The 16,739-nt window shown below is 44.0% G+C and overlaps 1 protein-coding gene across 5 annotated transcripts in view; it reads left to right on the top strand.

Annotated features, from left to right (window-relative positions):
• Positions 1-9,466, top strand: part of FYN (FYN proto-oncogene, Src family tyrosine kinase) — a 292,106-nt gene extending 282,640 nt beyond the window's left edge. For all 5 annotated transcript variants that reach the window (XM_040350256.1, XM_040350255.1, XM_040350252.1 and 2 more), the window contains 2 exons: positions 775-906; positions 7,588-9,466. In XM_040350256.1, the coding sequence (XP_040206190.1) occupies positions 775-906; positions 7,588-7,796 (341 nt within the window). In that variant the 3' untranslated portion in view covers positions 7,797-9,466. The remainder of the gene's footprint in view (positions 1-774; positions 907-7,587) is intronic.
• Positions 9,467-16,739: the final 7,273 nt, after the last annotated feature.

Below are 16,739 nucleotides of genomic sequence, written 5' to 3'. Positions count from 1 at the left end.
GGTCTTATTTTAAAGCGTGACATGTTAGGTATCTATTTACTCAGCGTAACATCATATTTCATATTTTACAAAAAAAATTTGACTAACTTTACTGTTTTGTTATTTTTTTAATTCATGAAACAATTTTTTTTCCAAAAAAAGGCGTTTGAAAAATGATTGCGCAAATACCGTGCAAGATAAAAAGTTGCAATGACCGCCATTTTATTCCCTAGGGTGTCTGCTAAAAAACATATATAATGTTTGGGGGTTCTAAGTAATTTTCTAGCAAAAGAATGATGATTAGTACATGTAGGTGAGAAGTGCCAGAATGGGCCTGGTGTGGAGGTGGGTATAAAAGCCCTTTATTGAAGGGCTTAAAAAAAGTAAGTTGAGGTTCAATTATGATTTGCAGTACCTTTTCATCAATGCAGAGGTTTCCTCAGTGAAGTAGGTATATTACTGGGTTAGATTGGCGATATACATTTCCATGGTTTTTCAATCTTATTACTCCCAGTTTAAAACCCATCAGGTGACATCTCTATATATTTAACATGGACCTTTGGTCTGAGGGCTCATTTGTCACTAGCATGTCAGGTCCATTGGGTCTTTCTGTTTTATTTGGAATGGAATCGAACTTTTGGTTGTTGGACAACTATTTTGTTCAACTTTGGCTTTATAAAGGAATCCCATTGATTTAACATATTAAATAACTTATTTTCCTAAATATATTTATCTCTGTACCAAAAAAAGCAGAATGTACAACGTGCTATTGATGTTACTTTACTTTTTCTACAGGTGCAAAGTTCCCAATAAAATGGACAGCTCCAGAGGCAGCCTTATATGGAAGGTTCACTATTAAATCAGATGTGTGGTCTTTTGGCATTCTGCTGACAGAACTCGTAACAAAAGGAAGAGTCCCTTATCCAGGTGAGTGTGCTCCATTCAAAGGACAACAATAGCTGGCAAAATGCAAGACCTTTAGGTCTGTACATCAGGTGTTTTACTCCTTAGACATAGGAAAATTAAAGTACACTGAGCAAAATTATAAATGCAACACTTTTGTGTTTGCCCCTATTTATTATGAGCTGAACTTAAAGGGGTTGTAAAGGTAAAAGTTTTTTTACCTTAATGCATCCTATGCATTAAGGTAAAAAAACATCTGACAGCACCGCCCAGCCCCCCCCCCCCCCCCCCCTAGCCCCTGTTTTACTTACCTCACCGTTCGAAAGTCCCGGGCGCATGCTTGTCATCTTGTTCAGTTTCCAGCCTGGCCGTTGATTGGCTAGGCTGGGCGGATTGTTAACAACAAAAACCTGGGGAATGCCCAGGGAAAAACCAAGCCTACTTACCAACCAGCTTGCAGAAAACCAATTAACCTGTCTACAGTATGCGTTAAAAACAGGGGTTCAGTCCGCACGCATTTGCAAACGCATGCGTGAGCCATAGAGCCGCGCCAAGGCACCCTGTAATATCTGTGGTCCTAACACTAAACAATGAGCGTCCTCACAGTGGAGGCACATGCATTTTAATGGATAGACAGGGGCAGGTGAACTGAAGGGAAGCCACCCCTCCTTTAAAGGTACAAGAGCACACCAAGCACCCAGCATATAGCACAATGGCTGCAAAGGTGTTGGTGCACTGATGGACCAATATAAACACCACAGGTGAAGCATAAACATGTCCACTGCCCCTGTCTATAGCTGGCCATAACAGTAAGTAGCATTGGAAGGCTAAAGGAGATAACAACAAAAACCTGGGGAATGCCCAGGGAAAAACCAAGCCTACTTACCGACCAGCTTGCAGAAAACCAATTAGCCTGTCTACAGTATGCGTTAAAAACAGGGGTTCAGTCCGCACGCGGATTGGGCGGATTGTTAGCAGCGCAGCCATTGGCTGGCGCTGCTGTCAATCACAGCAGATGACGCGGCGCGCCGGGGGGGCGGGGCCGAGTGATACAGTCGGCGGCTATGCCCGCCGCTGTATCACGGCGGGCATAGCTTTCCACCATGCGAGGGAGCTCACATGAACGTAGAAAGCTTTTGCGAGGAGGAGCCGAGACAGCCGCCGAGGGACCCCAGAAGACAGGATTCGGGGCCACTCCGTGCAAAACTAACTGCACAGCGGAGGTAAGTATAACATGTTTGTTATTTAAAAAAAAAAAATCTGCCTTTAGTGTTCCTTTAAAGATCTACCACTTTTTCTATGTACACAAAAGGCCTATTTCTCACAAATCTGTCTAAATCTGTGTTAGTGAGCACTTCTTCTTTGTCGAGATAATCCATCCACTTCACAGGTGTGGCATATCAAGATGCTGATTAGACAGCATGATTATTGCACAGGTGTGCCTTAGGCCTGGCCACAATAAAAGGCCACTCTAAAATGTGCAGTCTTAAGCCCCGTACACACGGCCGAGGAACTCGACGTGCCAAACACATCGAGTTCCTCGGCGTGTTCAGTCCTGGAGCCGCCGAGGAGCTCGGCGGGCCGAGTTCTCCCATAGAACAACGAGGAAATAGAGAACATGTTCTCTATTTCCTCGCCGAGGTCCTCGTCGGCTTCCTCGGCCGAAAGTGTACACACGGCCGGGTTTCTCGGCAGAATTCAGCTCTGAACCGAGTTTCTGGCTGAATTCTACCGAGAAACTCGGTCGTGTGTACGGGGCCTTACTGTATTGGGGGGTCCGAAAACCAGTCAGTATCTGGTGTGACCACCATTTGCCTCACACAGTGCAGCACATCTTCTTCGCATAGAGTTGATCAGGTTGTTGATTGTGGCCTGTGGAATGTTGGTCCATTCCTCTTCAATGGCTGTGTGAAGTTTCTGGATATTGGCAGGAACTGGAACATGCTGTCGTATACGGCGATCCAGAGCACCCCGAACATGCTCAATAGGTGACATGTCCGGTGAGTATGCTGGCCATGCAAGAACTGGGATGTTTTCAGATTCCAGGAATTGTGTACAGATCCTTGCAACATGGGGCCCTGTATTATCATGGTGCAACATGAAGTGATGGTTGTGGATGAATGGCACAACAATGAGCCTCAAGATCTCATCACAGTATCTCTGTACATTCAAAATGCCATCAATAAAATTCACCTGCGTTCGTTGTCCATAGCATATGCCTGCCCATACCCTAACCCCACTGCCACCATGGGCCACTCGATCCACAATGTTGACATCAGCAAACCTCTTACCTACATGACGCCATAAACGCTGTCTGCCATCTGCCCTGTACAGTGAAAACTGGATTCATCTGTGAAGAGAACACCTCTCCGAAGTGCAAGACGCCATCGAATGTGAGCATTTGCCCGCTCTAGTCGGTTACGACGGCGAACTGCAGTCGGGTTGATACCCCGATGAGGACGATGAGCAAGCAGATGAGCTTCTCTGAGACGGTTTCTGACAGTTTGTGCAGAAAATCTTTGTTTATGCAAACTGATTGTTGCAGCAGCTGTCCGGGTGGCTGGTATCAGACGATCTTGGAGGTGAAGATGCTGGATGTGGAGGTCCTGGGCTGGTGTGGTTACACGTGGTCTGCGGTTGTGAGGTCGGTAGGACTTGCTGCCAAATTCTTACTGCCAAATTGTATGGTGTATGGCCAGCTTAAGGCTACTTTCACACTGGGGCGCAGGCGGCATTGGCGGTAAAAATAGTGGCGATTTACCATAGTTTTTGAGTCACTATTTGGCCGCTAGTGGATTGCTTTTAACCTCTGCTAGAGGCCGGAAAAGGATTAAAACCACCCGTAAAGCGCCACTACAGCATCGCTTTGCCGGCGGTTCAGTGGCGCTGCCCATTGGTTTCAATGGGCAGGGGCGCTTTAGGAGCGGTGTATACACTGCTCCTACACCACCTCAAAGATGCAGCTAGCAGGACTTTTTTGAGCATCCTGCCAGCGCACCACTCCAGTATGAAGGCCCTCAGCTCATGGTAAATAGGGGCAAACACAAAAGTGTTGCATTGTAATTTTGCTCAGTGTAAATCCAACAACTGAAATCTCATATTAGCTTTAACATGGTGATGTATTTTCAAAAGTACTTTAAATCTGTTGCTTTCATTAACGTAAATTTGCGTCCAGCGCCATTCACGGACGACTTACGCAAACAACTTGATTTTTTAAAATTTCGACGCGGGAACGATGGCCATACTTAACATGGCTTAGAACACCTAGGGCTCAGCCCTAATTTTACGACGCGTATCTCGATGGAAACGACGTAAAGTTAGAGCGACGGGTAACGCGGACGTTCGTGGATCGCCGTAACTAGTCATTTGCATATTCTACGCCGACCGCAATGGCCTCGCCACCTAGCGGCCGGCATAGAATTGCATTCCTAAGATCCGACAGTGTAAGTCAATTACACCTGTCGGATCTTAGGGATATCTATGCGTAACTGATTCTATGAATCAGCCGCATAGTTAGGACGGGCGGATCACAGAGATACGACGGCGTATCAGGAGATAGGGCGGATTGTTAGCAGCGCAGCCATTGGCTGGCGCTGCTGTCAATCACAGCAGATGACGCGGCGCGCCGGGGGGCGGGGCCGAGTGATACAGTCGGCGGCTATGCCCGCCGCTGTATCACGGCGGGCATAGCTTTCCACCATGCGAGGGAGCTCGCATGAACGTGGAAAGCTTTTGCGAGGAGGAGCCGAGACAGCCGCCGAGGGACCCCAGAAGACAGGATTCGGGGCCACTCCGTGCAAAACTAACTGCACAGCGGAGGTAAGTATAACATGTTTGTTATTTAAAAAAAAAAAATCTGCCTTTAGTGTTCCTTTAAAGATCTACCACTTTTTCTATGTACACAAAAGGCCTATTTCTCACAAATCTGTCTAAATCTGTGTTAGTGAGCACTTCTTCTTTGTCGAGATAATCCATCCACTTCACAGGTGTGGCATATCAAGATGCTGATTAGACAGCATGATTATTGCACAGGTGTGCCTTAGGCCTGGCCACAATAAAAGGCCACTCTAAAATGTGCAGTCTTAAGCCCCGTACACACGGCCGAGGAACTCGACGTGCCAAACACATCGAGTTCCTCGGCGTGTTCAGTCCTGGAGCCGCCGAGGAGCTCGGCAGGCCGAGTTCTCCCATAGAACAACGAGGAAATAGAGAACATGTTCTCTATTTCCTCGCCGAGGTCCTCGTCGGCTTCCTCGGCCGAAAGTGTACACACGGCCGGGTTTCTCGGCAGAATTCAGCTCTGAACCGAGTTTCTGGCTGAATTCTGCCGAGAAACTCGGTCGTGTGTACGGGGCCTTACTGTATTGGGGGGTCCGAAAACCAGTCAGTATCTGGTGTGACCACCATTTGCCTCACGCAGTGCAGCACATCTTCTTCGCATAGAGTTGATCAGGTTGTTGATTGTGGCCTGTGGAATGTTGGTCCATTCCTCTTCAATGGCTGTGTGAAGTTTCTGGATATTGGCAGGAACTGGAACATGCTGTCGTATACGGCGATCCAGAGCACCCCGAACATGCTCAATAGGTGACATGTCCGGTGAGTATGCTGGCCGTGCAAGAACTGGGATGTTTTCAGATTCCAGGAATTGTGTACAGATCCTTGCAACATGGGGCCCTGTATTATCATGGTGCAACATGAAGTGATGGTTGTGGATGAATGGCACAACAATGGGCCTCAAGATCTCATCACAGTATCTCTGTACATTCAAAATGCCATCAATAAAATTCACCTGCGTTCGTTGTCCATAGCATATGCCTGCCCATACCCTAACCCCACTGCCACCGTGGGCCACTCGATCCACAATGTTGACATCAGCAAACCTCTTACCTACATGACGCCATAAACGCTGTCTGCCATCTGCCCTGTACAGTGAAAACTGGATTCATCTGTGAAGAGAACACCTCTCCGAAGTGCAAGACGCCATCGAATGTGAGCATTTGCCCGCTCTAGTCGGTTACGACGGCGAACTGCAGTCGGGTTGATACCCCGATGAGGACGATGAGCAAGCAGATGAGCTTCTCTGAGACGGTTTCTGACAGTTTGTGCAGAAAATCTTTGTTTATGCAAACTGATTGTTGCAGCAGCTGTCCGGGTGGCTGGTATCAGACGATCTTGGAGGTGAAGATGCTGAATGTGGAGGTCCTGGGCTGGTGAGGTCGGTAGGACTTGCTGCCAAATTCTTACTGCCAAATTGTATGGTGTATGGCCAGCTTAAGGCTACTTTCACACTGGGGCGCAGGCGGCATTGGCGGTAAAAATAGTGGCGATTTACCATAGTTTTTGAGTCACTATTTGGCCGCTAGTGGATTGCTTTTAACCTCTGCTAGAGGCCGGAAAAGGATTAAAACCACCCGTAAAGCGCCACTACAGCATCGCTTTACCGGCGGTTCAGCGGCGCTGCCCATTGGTTTCAATGGGCAGGGGCGCTTTAGGAGCGGTGTATACACTGCTCCTACACCACCTCAAAGATGCAGCTAGCAGGACTTTTTTGAGCATCCTGCCAGCGCACCACTCCAGTATGAAGGCCCTCAGCTCATGATAAATAGGGGCAAACACAAAAGTGTTGCATTGTAATTTTGCTCAGTGTAAATCCAACAACTGAAATCTCATATTAGCTTTAACATGGTGATGTATTTTCAAAAGTACTTTAAATCTGTTGCTTTCATTAACGTAAATTTGCGTCCAGCGCCATTCACGGACGACTTACGCAAACAACGTGATTTTTTAAAATTTCGACGCGGGAACGATGGCCATACTTAACATGGCTTAGAACACCTAGGGCTCAGCCCTAATTTTACGACGCGTATCTCGATGGAAACGACGTAAAGTTAGAGCGACGGGTAACGCGGACGTTCGTGGATCGCCGTAACTAGTCATTTGCATATTCTACGCCGACCGCAATGGCCTCGCCACCTAGCGGCCGGCATAGAATTGCATTCCTAAGATCCGACAGTGTAAGTCAATTACACCTGTCGGATCTTAGGGATATCTATGCGTAACTGATTCTATGAATCAGCCGCATAGTTAGGACGGGCGGATCACAGAGATACGACGGCGTATCAGGAGATACGCCGTCGTATCTCTTTTGTGAATCTGGCCCTATATTACCAAAAGTATTGGGACACCTGCCTTTACACGCACATGAAATTTAATGGCATCTCAGTCTTAGTCCGTAGGGTTCAATATTGAGTTGACCCTCCCTTTGCAGCTATAACACCTTCAACTCTTCCGAGAAGGCTGTCCACAAGGTTTAGCAATGTTTCTTTTCGTATGTTTGATCATTCTTCCAGAAGCGCATTTGTAAGGTCAGGCACTGATGTGGATGTGAAAGCCTGGCTCGCAGTCTCCGCTCTAATTCATCCCAAAAGGTGTTCTATCGGGTTGAGGCCAGTCAAGTTTCTCCACTCCAAACTCTTTCATCCATCTCTTTAGTCATGTCTTGAAAGTTTGGACCCCTACTGTAGAAAATTAGGTATTCTGTTGTTAGTTTTTTTAGTTCTACTTTAATAATTTAATAAAACATCATTTTTAAAATGTACAACAGAAAGAAATACTGTTAAATACATAAAGAAAAGGTACATGCATTGAGTAACTGGTTGAGGAAATGCTCCAAAGGGTTTTAATATCTGCTTATTTGATTTTCAGGTATGAATAATCGTGAGGTGTTGGAACAAGTAGAGCGTGGCTATAGGATGCCATGTCCTCAAGACTGTCCAAATTCCCTGCATGAGCTTATGCTTAACTGCTGGAAAAAAGACCCAGAGGAGCGCCCCACTTTTGAATACCTACAAGGTTTCCTGGAAGACTACTTCACTGCCACTGAACCCCAGTATCAGCCCGGAGACAACCTGTAAAGTTATGCCTGCACCAAGCCATTGCCAGGTTCAAGCCCTAGAATTTGCTTCCAGTAAAATGACTGCCTTCTTCAAGGAGCTGTATCTTCCAGTGTGGGATTGCACACAAGTGTGAAGCTCTGGACTTCAAGGAACCTCATTCATGGCCACTTATTATAATAATCTGAATGTCCACTTTGAAAAACAATAAAACGAGGGACAAAGGAAAACAAATTCTCAAGCATAGACTTGGATGATGGATTGTATTGATGTTATGTAAACTGCAAAACCTCTGTTTGCTGTAAATATTAACTCTGTGCCAATTCCCAATATTTAGAGTTTTTCATTTTTTTAAAAAGCAGGATCCATGCAATTTTAACCAATGTTCATTTCATTCTACAAGTATTTACAAAAGTGCCCTCCTTAAAATGTAGATGCTGTTTTTTTTTCCTATTTGTTTCGCTTTTGGTACATGTTCTTATAAGTCACTATTTTCCAAATCAGTCCTCATGTGGAGCTAAGGGTTCATGGTTTCCCCATCTCTTAACGGAAAAACACGTGGCATAGTTCTGGTAAAGTACCACTAATTAACACAACAGTGCACCACTCCAGGAGTCTGGAAAAAGCACTAGATAGAGGTCCTTGAGTGAGGAAAAACCACTACAATGAAGACGTTACATAATGATACATCTTGACCAGAAAACAGTTATTCCAGTTTACATCTGGATTTAAGCATAATCCCACAAATTTTGAAATTCTGTTAAAAAAAATGTAAGTTAACATATTCTTTTTTCTTGCTGAACATTTTGATTGCACTTTTATTGACTGACAGACGATCTTAGTTACAACATACAGTATATGTTAAATAAGCTGACATTTAGATGACATGCTCTTAGGATTCACACCGAAGGATCACCTGCCATATATTAATAAATGTCCAAACTCCCTTAAAGGTGGAGACATATATTCAAAACAGAAGCACTTGAAATTGTATTTTTCTCTCTTAAAAAGGACTTATACATGTACAATTTACACAATAAGATGTATGAATCAGTTTTTGCATACATTGGACTGAAAAGTTGAATGTGACTTCTGGAAGACTCATCAACATCACAATTGCTACCTACTAGATTTTATGTTGTTTCTTTTTTGATAAACATGTAACCTATCTATACTTTTCATGTGGAATACACAGCCTGTGTAAACTAGGTCACCCCGGAGTACGTAAGCATATACTTCATCTTTTTCTATGTATTTACCAATGTAAAATGCGTCTTTTGAATGCTGATACTGAAACATATTTCTACTTGTCTTTAGGAGTTCTCCAATGGAATTACTATGCACTATACATTTCATGGGGAATGCACAAAACCAGTGTTTCTTTCTACCATTTTAGATTAATTCTGTTAACAAATGTCCTTTCCAATTGATTTTTACATCATGTTATCAAGTTAAAGTCTTAACTAATTTCCTGTTATCATTTCTTTGCATTTTTTTCATGGAAAACTGTTTAACTTTATTAATTTAGTAATTAAATCTGAACATTTTACATCATTTTTTTTTTTTTTGTAATTTGTTTTGGTTTCCTTGTCCAGAATTTGGTTGTTAAGAATTCTGGAGAATAATGTATAATATTACTAAAGTAGAATCATCAAATGAGGTAGGGAAATAATTAAAGAAATCTCACTTTGTTGGCTTGTTTTTTTCATATGCAAATTAATAAATGGTTATTTTACAGAACAAATAGTGGAATTACCTTGAGCACTCTGAGCTCCACCTTGGTTATTAATTGGGAAGAGTGAATTACTTTACATAGAGCACATACTACTGGCTTTGCTACTATATGTTGATACTAATGCCTATACCAAAGCCTACTTTACACTTGTTCCACATGTAAGGCTTTTTGCTTCTTCTGCAAAAAGTTTAAATATTTTTGAGAAGCAAGCCTTGAATAGCACTACAAGACTGGTGGATTTATGAAGTTTAGGCAGTGGAATACCCTTTGCAGCAAGAGTCAGGGTTGCAACAGAAGACAACTGAGGTCTACATTCACACTCACTGCCTTAGTACGCCTCTCATGGCTTAGTCCTGATACAGGCAGTGGGATGGAGTTATGCAAGCATCAAAATAATATGATGGGTGCAAGCAGGCTGCCCTAGTCAACACCCATGTGTAATACTGTTGGTGGTGTTGAGGGGCTCTCCAGATAAGAAGAAAGCAAAAGACCCGAAAGCCACAGAACCTCCCTCCTGACATCAGGGCAGGCCCTCGAAAAACTATTATATTATAGCAAAAAGTACAAAATATTGTGTTATTTTCAAAATTGTCGCTCTTTTTCTTTTCTACTATCGCTGTTTTCCAGCTGGTCTAAAACCACTTTTGACGTAAAGGGATGCTTTTTAGCTGCCATGGACAATCTCAGGTTTCCAGGCAGAAAGAACAGTATATATAAAAAGTGCATGCAGGGCACTGGACAATGCATTAGGGACAAAATGGATGTGAAATTATTTCAAACAGTAATGAAATCTGTAAGATTACAGTGTACTGTATGTGTTATGTTTTGTGTACTTTTTGAATTTCCCGCCGGGCTCGGCCCTCTATGCGTCGCGATGCTCGCAGGGAATGGAGCCCGACACTGAGGCCTCGTACACACGGCCGAGGAACTCGACGTGCCAAACACATCGAGTTCCTCGGCCAGTTCAGCACTGAAGCCGCCGAGGAGCTCGGCGGGACGAGAGCTCCCATAGAACAACGAGGAAATAGAGAACATGTTCTCTATTTCCTCGCCGAGCTCCTCGTCGGCTTCCTCGGCCGAAAGTGTACACACGGCCGGGTTTCTCGGCAGAATTCAGCCAGAAACTCGGTCGGAAGCTGAATTCTGCCGAGGAAACTGGTCGTGTGTACGGGGCCTCAGAGCTTCAGGTGGAGGACACAGTCCCCAGACAGAGCGTGGGGATAGATATCGCAGGATACTGGAGAAAAGGTAAGTACACTGCACCAGGATACTGCAATGCAATCTCGAGTGTGGCTCGGGGTTACCGCTAATGGTACTGAAATTTAACCCGGAGCCACACTCGGGAATACCACCAGGGAGGTTAAGGGGGCAAATCCTTCCGGGGCTTAAGTGGTTAAAAAACGAATGTATTCATCAATTTAGGCCGATATATATTTTTCATCATATTTTTGATAAAAAAAACAAAATGCAATAAGCTTATATTGATTGGTTTGCGCAAAAGTAATAGCGTCTACAAAAAAGGGGATAGATTTATGGCATTTTTATAAAAAAAACATTTTTTTAATTTACATTTACACAGCGATCAGTGCTATAAAAATGCACTGATTACTGTGTTAATGTCACTGACAGGGAAGAAGTTAACACTAGGGGGCGATCAATGTGTTAAATGTGTTCCCTGCTAGGTGTTTCTAACTTACTGGAGGAGGAGAAAGATCACTGTTCGTAATCTTTAGGAGAAGATGATCTGTATCTCCTCCCCTGACAGAACCGGGATTTGTGTGTTTACACACACAGATCCCTTTTCTGGCTTTTCTGCCCATGATCGCAGGTGGCCGACGGGCATCGCGACCGCTGGCCATGTGCATCGGGTCCCCTGCTGTGGAGCGGGCGTGCGTCTGCTAAGGCTCTTAATGGAGCCGACGTACCTGTTCTTCAGATCATGCCTACCTCAGACAAACCTCAGACCATCCCTATAGCTGCAGCAGAGGGTGATGTTTTTAATTAATATTTCTAGCTCTTCATAACAGCCAGAGGAAAATAATACATCAACTTCTTGTTGACTTCAAAACTAAATCTTCCATAGTTCTCCGCAGTGCCTCCAGTAACTTTACAGCTGTTCTATCTGAGCCAAAGGGAAAGAATACACCTGGGCGCCCATTGGATGTGGCTGTTTCGGGAGTGAGCTTGCCATTGAATGGTGTAGACTTTAGCAATGCAGTCTGCCCATCAGTTGCTTGGTTACATTTTATGAAACCTGCTTCTGGAACAATAATTAAGCAACTAATCAGCACAGCTAAAGTCTGCACCATCCAGTGGCTAGCAGGGGGAAACGTGATTGTCTAAAGGGATGCCAGGGATGTGTTCTTTCACTTGGACTCATCACTTACACTTATAGGCCCGGATTCACATACCTTGGCGCATAGTTATGCCGGCGTAGCATATCGAATATACGCTACGCCGACGTAGCGCAAAGCGGCGAGCACAGTATTCACAAAGCACTTGCTCCCTAATCTACGCTGGGTTCCCTCGGCGTAACTCGTCGTAAGTGGCAGTGGGCGTGAGCCATGCTAATGAGGCATGGCCCTCATGTAAATGATGGTCCGAGCGCCATCAAGATACGAATAACGAACGACGCATGCGCCGTCCCATGGACGCTTCCCAGTGCACATGCTCAGAATCATGTCGAAACAACTGCCTAAGTTACGTCGAATCACTGCCTACGACTTGAACGTAACCTACGACTAGCCCTATTCTCGTACTACGTAAAAAACGACGGCTGTGTTCCCTGGTGCATTGATGCTGCTGACTTACACCTTCTTTATGAGTCGTAACTTTACGCCGGATGTACGACTTACGTAAACCGCATATATTAATGCGCCGGGCGCAAGTACGTTCGTGAATCAGCATATCTCACTCATTTGCATATTCGAATCGTAAATCAATGGGTGCGCCCCTTGCGGCCAGCGTAAATATGCGCCCACGATACGACGGTGTAGGAAACTTACGTCGGTCGGATGAAGCCTATTTACAGGCGTATCTTGCATTCAGAGCCAGGCGCAAAGATACAATGGCGCATATGTGCACTTACGCGGCGTATCTCGAGATACGTCGGCGTAAGTGCTACGTGAATCCGGGCCATAGTCTCTGCTTTTTGTGCATCTGATTTAGTGGCTACAAAAATAGATATTGAAAGAGCATAATGAAAGACACATGCGCAAAGGAAATAAATGCAGATGGGATGTCTGGAAAGATTCATAGATATTTATGGGGACTAAATGTACAAGGAAGTTTAAAGAAACAGGATGAAAGAATTAAAAACAAAAACTTGAAGCATATACGTCATTTTTGTTTTTTGACCTTACTTCTACTTTAACCACTTCCAGACCTGCGCACGACGATGTACGTCCTATTTTTAAAGACGGATATCTCGGTAACGGCAGCAGCTGCTGTCACAACCGAGGTATCCATCTTTAGGGTGCGCGGTCTGGAATCCGATAATGGCGGTCTCCGCGGCGGATTCACCGCGAGATCGCCGTTATCGGTGGCGGGAGAGGGGCCCCCCCCCCTCCCGCCGCTCTCCCGTGCCCTCCGCCGCTTACCGGAGCCGTCGGTAGCGGCGGAGGCGATCGGATGCTGTCGGCTGGTGAGCGGGGACGGGACTGAAGGAAAAATCTCCTTCGCCCGTCCCCATAGCTCGGCTGGGCGGAAGTGACGTCAAAACGTCAGTCCCGCCCAGCCTCTTAAAGAGACAAATTTTTTTTTTGGTCATTTGAAAAAATGACATTTTTTATTTTTTTTCTATTTTTTGCATTTAAGCCCAAATATGAGATCTGAGGTCTTTTTGACCCCAGATCTCATATTTAAGAGGACCTGTCATGCTTTTTTCTATTACAAGGGATGTTTACATTCCTTGTAATAGGAATAAAAGTGATAATTTTTTTTTTTTTTTTTTTTTCAGTGTTAAAAATTCTAAAATAAATAAAAATAAATGCGAAAAGCAAAAAAAAATTTTTTTAAAGCGCCCCGTCCCGACGAGCTCGCGCGTAGAAGCGAACGCATACGCGAGTAGCGCCGACATATGAAAACGGTATTCAAACCACACAAGTGAGGTATCGCCGCGATCGTTAGAGCGAGAGCAATAATTTTAGCCTTAGGCCTACTCTGTAACTCAAAAAATGCAACCTGTAGAATTTTTTAAACGTCGCCTATCAAGATTTTTAAGGGTAAAAGTTTGACGCCATGCCACGAGCGGGCGCAATTTTTAAGCGTGACATGTTGGGCATCATTTTACTCGGCGTAACATTATCTTTCAAAATATATAAAACAATTGGGCCAAATTTATTGTTGTCTTATTTTTTAATTCAAAAAAGTGAATTTTTTCCAAAAAAAGTGCGCTTGTAAGACCGCTGCGCAAATACGGTGTGACAAAAAGTATTGGAATGACCACTATTTTATTCTCTAGGGTGTTAGAAAAAAAAAATATATAATGTTTGGGGGTTTTAAGTAATTTTCTAGCAGAAAAAAATGTTTTAGTCTTGCAAACACCGAATCTGAAAAACACCTAAGGTCTGGAAGTGGTTAACCACTTAATTAGTAGACAGTACATACCCCTTCAATAGCAAGACATTTTTAAGCTTTCAGTACTGCGATAGTTTGATTGACAATTACTTTGTTGTGCACAACTGTACCCAATAAAATTTGATATCGTATGAAACAGATATAGCTTTCGTTTTTTTGGTATTAAATAAGCACGCTTCCTGACGACGTGGCAATCACGAAACGTACGTCGAGGCGTACAGGTCACGCACGACTGACGTACTTCCTGGTCCCGCAGGCTCTCCCTCCCAGAGAGCTGGAACGCACGCTAACGCGGCTCTGCAGGCTCCATCGCTGGCGTGGGATCACATCTCTCCTTCCAATCACTACACGCCTTCAACCTCAGTGCCGGGGCAAGGCACCCCTTCAAGTAAGAGGCCATTTGGCATCGTGCTTTTGTTTTATCTAAAATTAAAACGTTATTATTCTATGGCGATTTTCTTTCTTTTTTTAAAAACTTCATGTGGTATGGAGTGTGGCGGTATCGAGACTACAAGAACATAGCCTGGAATCTAATCTTTACTCATGCCTATTTGACCTTTTTTTAGTTAAAGTGTTTCCCCATTTGGGGGCAGTCACTGTTATTTATTTGATTGTTGTATCTATCATATTATTTATTTATTCATCACCACTACGGTCACCTTTTAATATCTATCTGTATTGTTATATACACACATATTTGCTAGCCCCTCTTATTTCTCACCCAATTGCTTAATTACACCCCACTGTAATTTTAGAGAGCAGCTCAGCTTTATATTAGTTTATGTTATATCACATAAAATATTTTTTTGGCGCGAGATTCCATTTCCCCATTAAATAAGCACTGTTGTTTTTCTTTTTAGGAAAAAGACCAAAGTTGAAAGAAAAACCCTAAAGTATATCTTTAGGCAATAAAATCTCCCCAAAATTGTTCAGTTGTAAACTGGGTTCACACTGTTGCACTGCAGTATACATTGATGTGCATTTTGCTGTGCGTTAACAGGAGTTGTGGTATTGCAGTCCATTAAGGCAGACCCAGTTTTCAAATTGCAGTGGTCAGGTTTGATGGTGGTCAATGGCGATTGCCTCCTTAAATGTTAGTGGTCATTGGGGTGTGCTCCATAAAATATTAGTGGTCACAAGTGAGAGCCCCACTATACTAGTGGTCAGTATTTTTTTATTCCACCATAATATTTTTGATAAAGGCACCCACTTAATAGTCCATATGCCCCCTCTATACCTCCTTACTTGTCAGTGGTGGTCAGCATCCCTGTCCCCCCCCTCTCATTGGTGGTCACTGGGAGCAGTTTTACAGTAGAACTGTTTAGAAAGGAAAAAGGAGGAGGACTGGAATGCCGAGTACACACCATCACTTTATGTGATGAAAAAAAACGACGTTTTAAATCATGAAATAAAACGACGTTTTTGAAACTTCATTTTCAAAAACGATGTTGCCTACACACCATCGTTTTTTCAAAATGCTCTAGCAAAGCGCGGTTACGTTCAGCACTCTTTTCCATTGAAGCTAGCTTCATAACTTGCTTCTGAGCACATTGTTTTAGACGTCATTTTGCCCACACACTATCATTTTAATTGATACAAAAAAGGACGTTTTGAAAAACGACACAAAAAATTGAAGCATGCTTCAATTTTTTTTTGTCGTTTTTCACAAGACATAAAACAACGTTTTCCCCCACACACGGTGATTTTAATTGACGTTTTTCAAAAAGTCGTTTTTTTTCATCACATAAAGTGATGGTGTGTACGTGGCAGTACAATCAGTGATATGAGGAAGAATGAATGGGTTCTCAAATGTAAACATTGGTACTTTTTACAATCATGATTTCTGTGATTGGCCATCACAGTGATCACAAGATACAGATACACTTGGATCTGCTCAGTACAATGTGCCTTTGATCTGAGCTGTCCAATGACAGCTAGGATCACAGTCATTGATGGGCGCACTGGCCACTAGAGGGTGTTTTCTGGAGTGATGTTTATAAATGGGACTTAAAGCCGATCTCCAGGTTTACTGTAAATTTAACTAGTTCGTTTGGGCCTAGCTGGATTAAACAAATGATTTTCTACACTAACAGATGTGCCTGCTGGGTGCACTGTATAAACTGTATGTAGCCTCAGCTTCCCGTCTCACACCTGGAACCGGAGTCATTTTAGGCACCTGTACCTGTCTGGGTGCTCATCTTGGAACCTGCTGAGTTAGCAGCAGGTTGCTATACATATCCAGGGCCATGGCCTGCCTGTGGTGGAGTCCTGTCCCTGAAGACACCTTTGGATATACCCATTGTGGAAAGCAACCCCAGGATTGGGGCTGGTCCCTATCATCCTACCCAAAGTGGAAAGACATCTGCCATGGTAAGTTGCTCAGGGCTTGCACCCTTATCTGACTCAGTGTGCTGGTGCTCTGATGTAGCATCACCATAGCAGAGAGCAGGCTGTGACGCTTTTAATTGATGTGTCACAGCCATGGAGCAGAATCGCCAGATTTTTATACTTGGCTCCCATTTTCAGCATTTTCTGGTGCAAGTCTGTCATATGGGCTGTCACTGTGCCTTTGGTGGGCCTTGCCATTTATTTCATTAACATGACTTTCACAGTCCCTGTGGAGGATAATCCTGTGTTCAAGGATATGGTTT

The sequence above is a fragment of the Rana temporaria genome, chromosome 4, assembly GCF_905171775.1.
Source record: "Rana temporaria chromosome 4, aRanTem1.1, whole genome shotgun sequence".
In the NCBI taxonomy this organism is placed as follows: Eukaryota; Metazoa; Chordata; class Amphibia; order Anura; family Ranidae; genus Rana; species Rana temporaria.
This window is presented reverse-complemented; position numbering and strand designations above follow the sequence as displayed.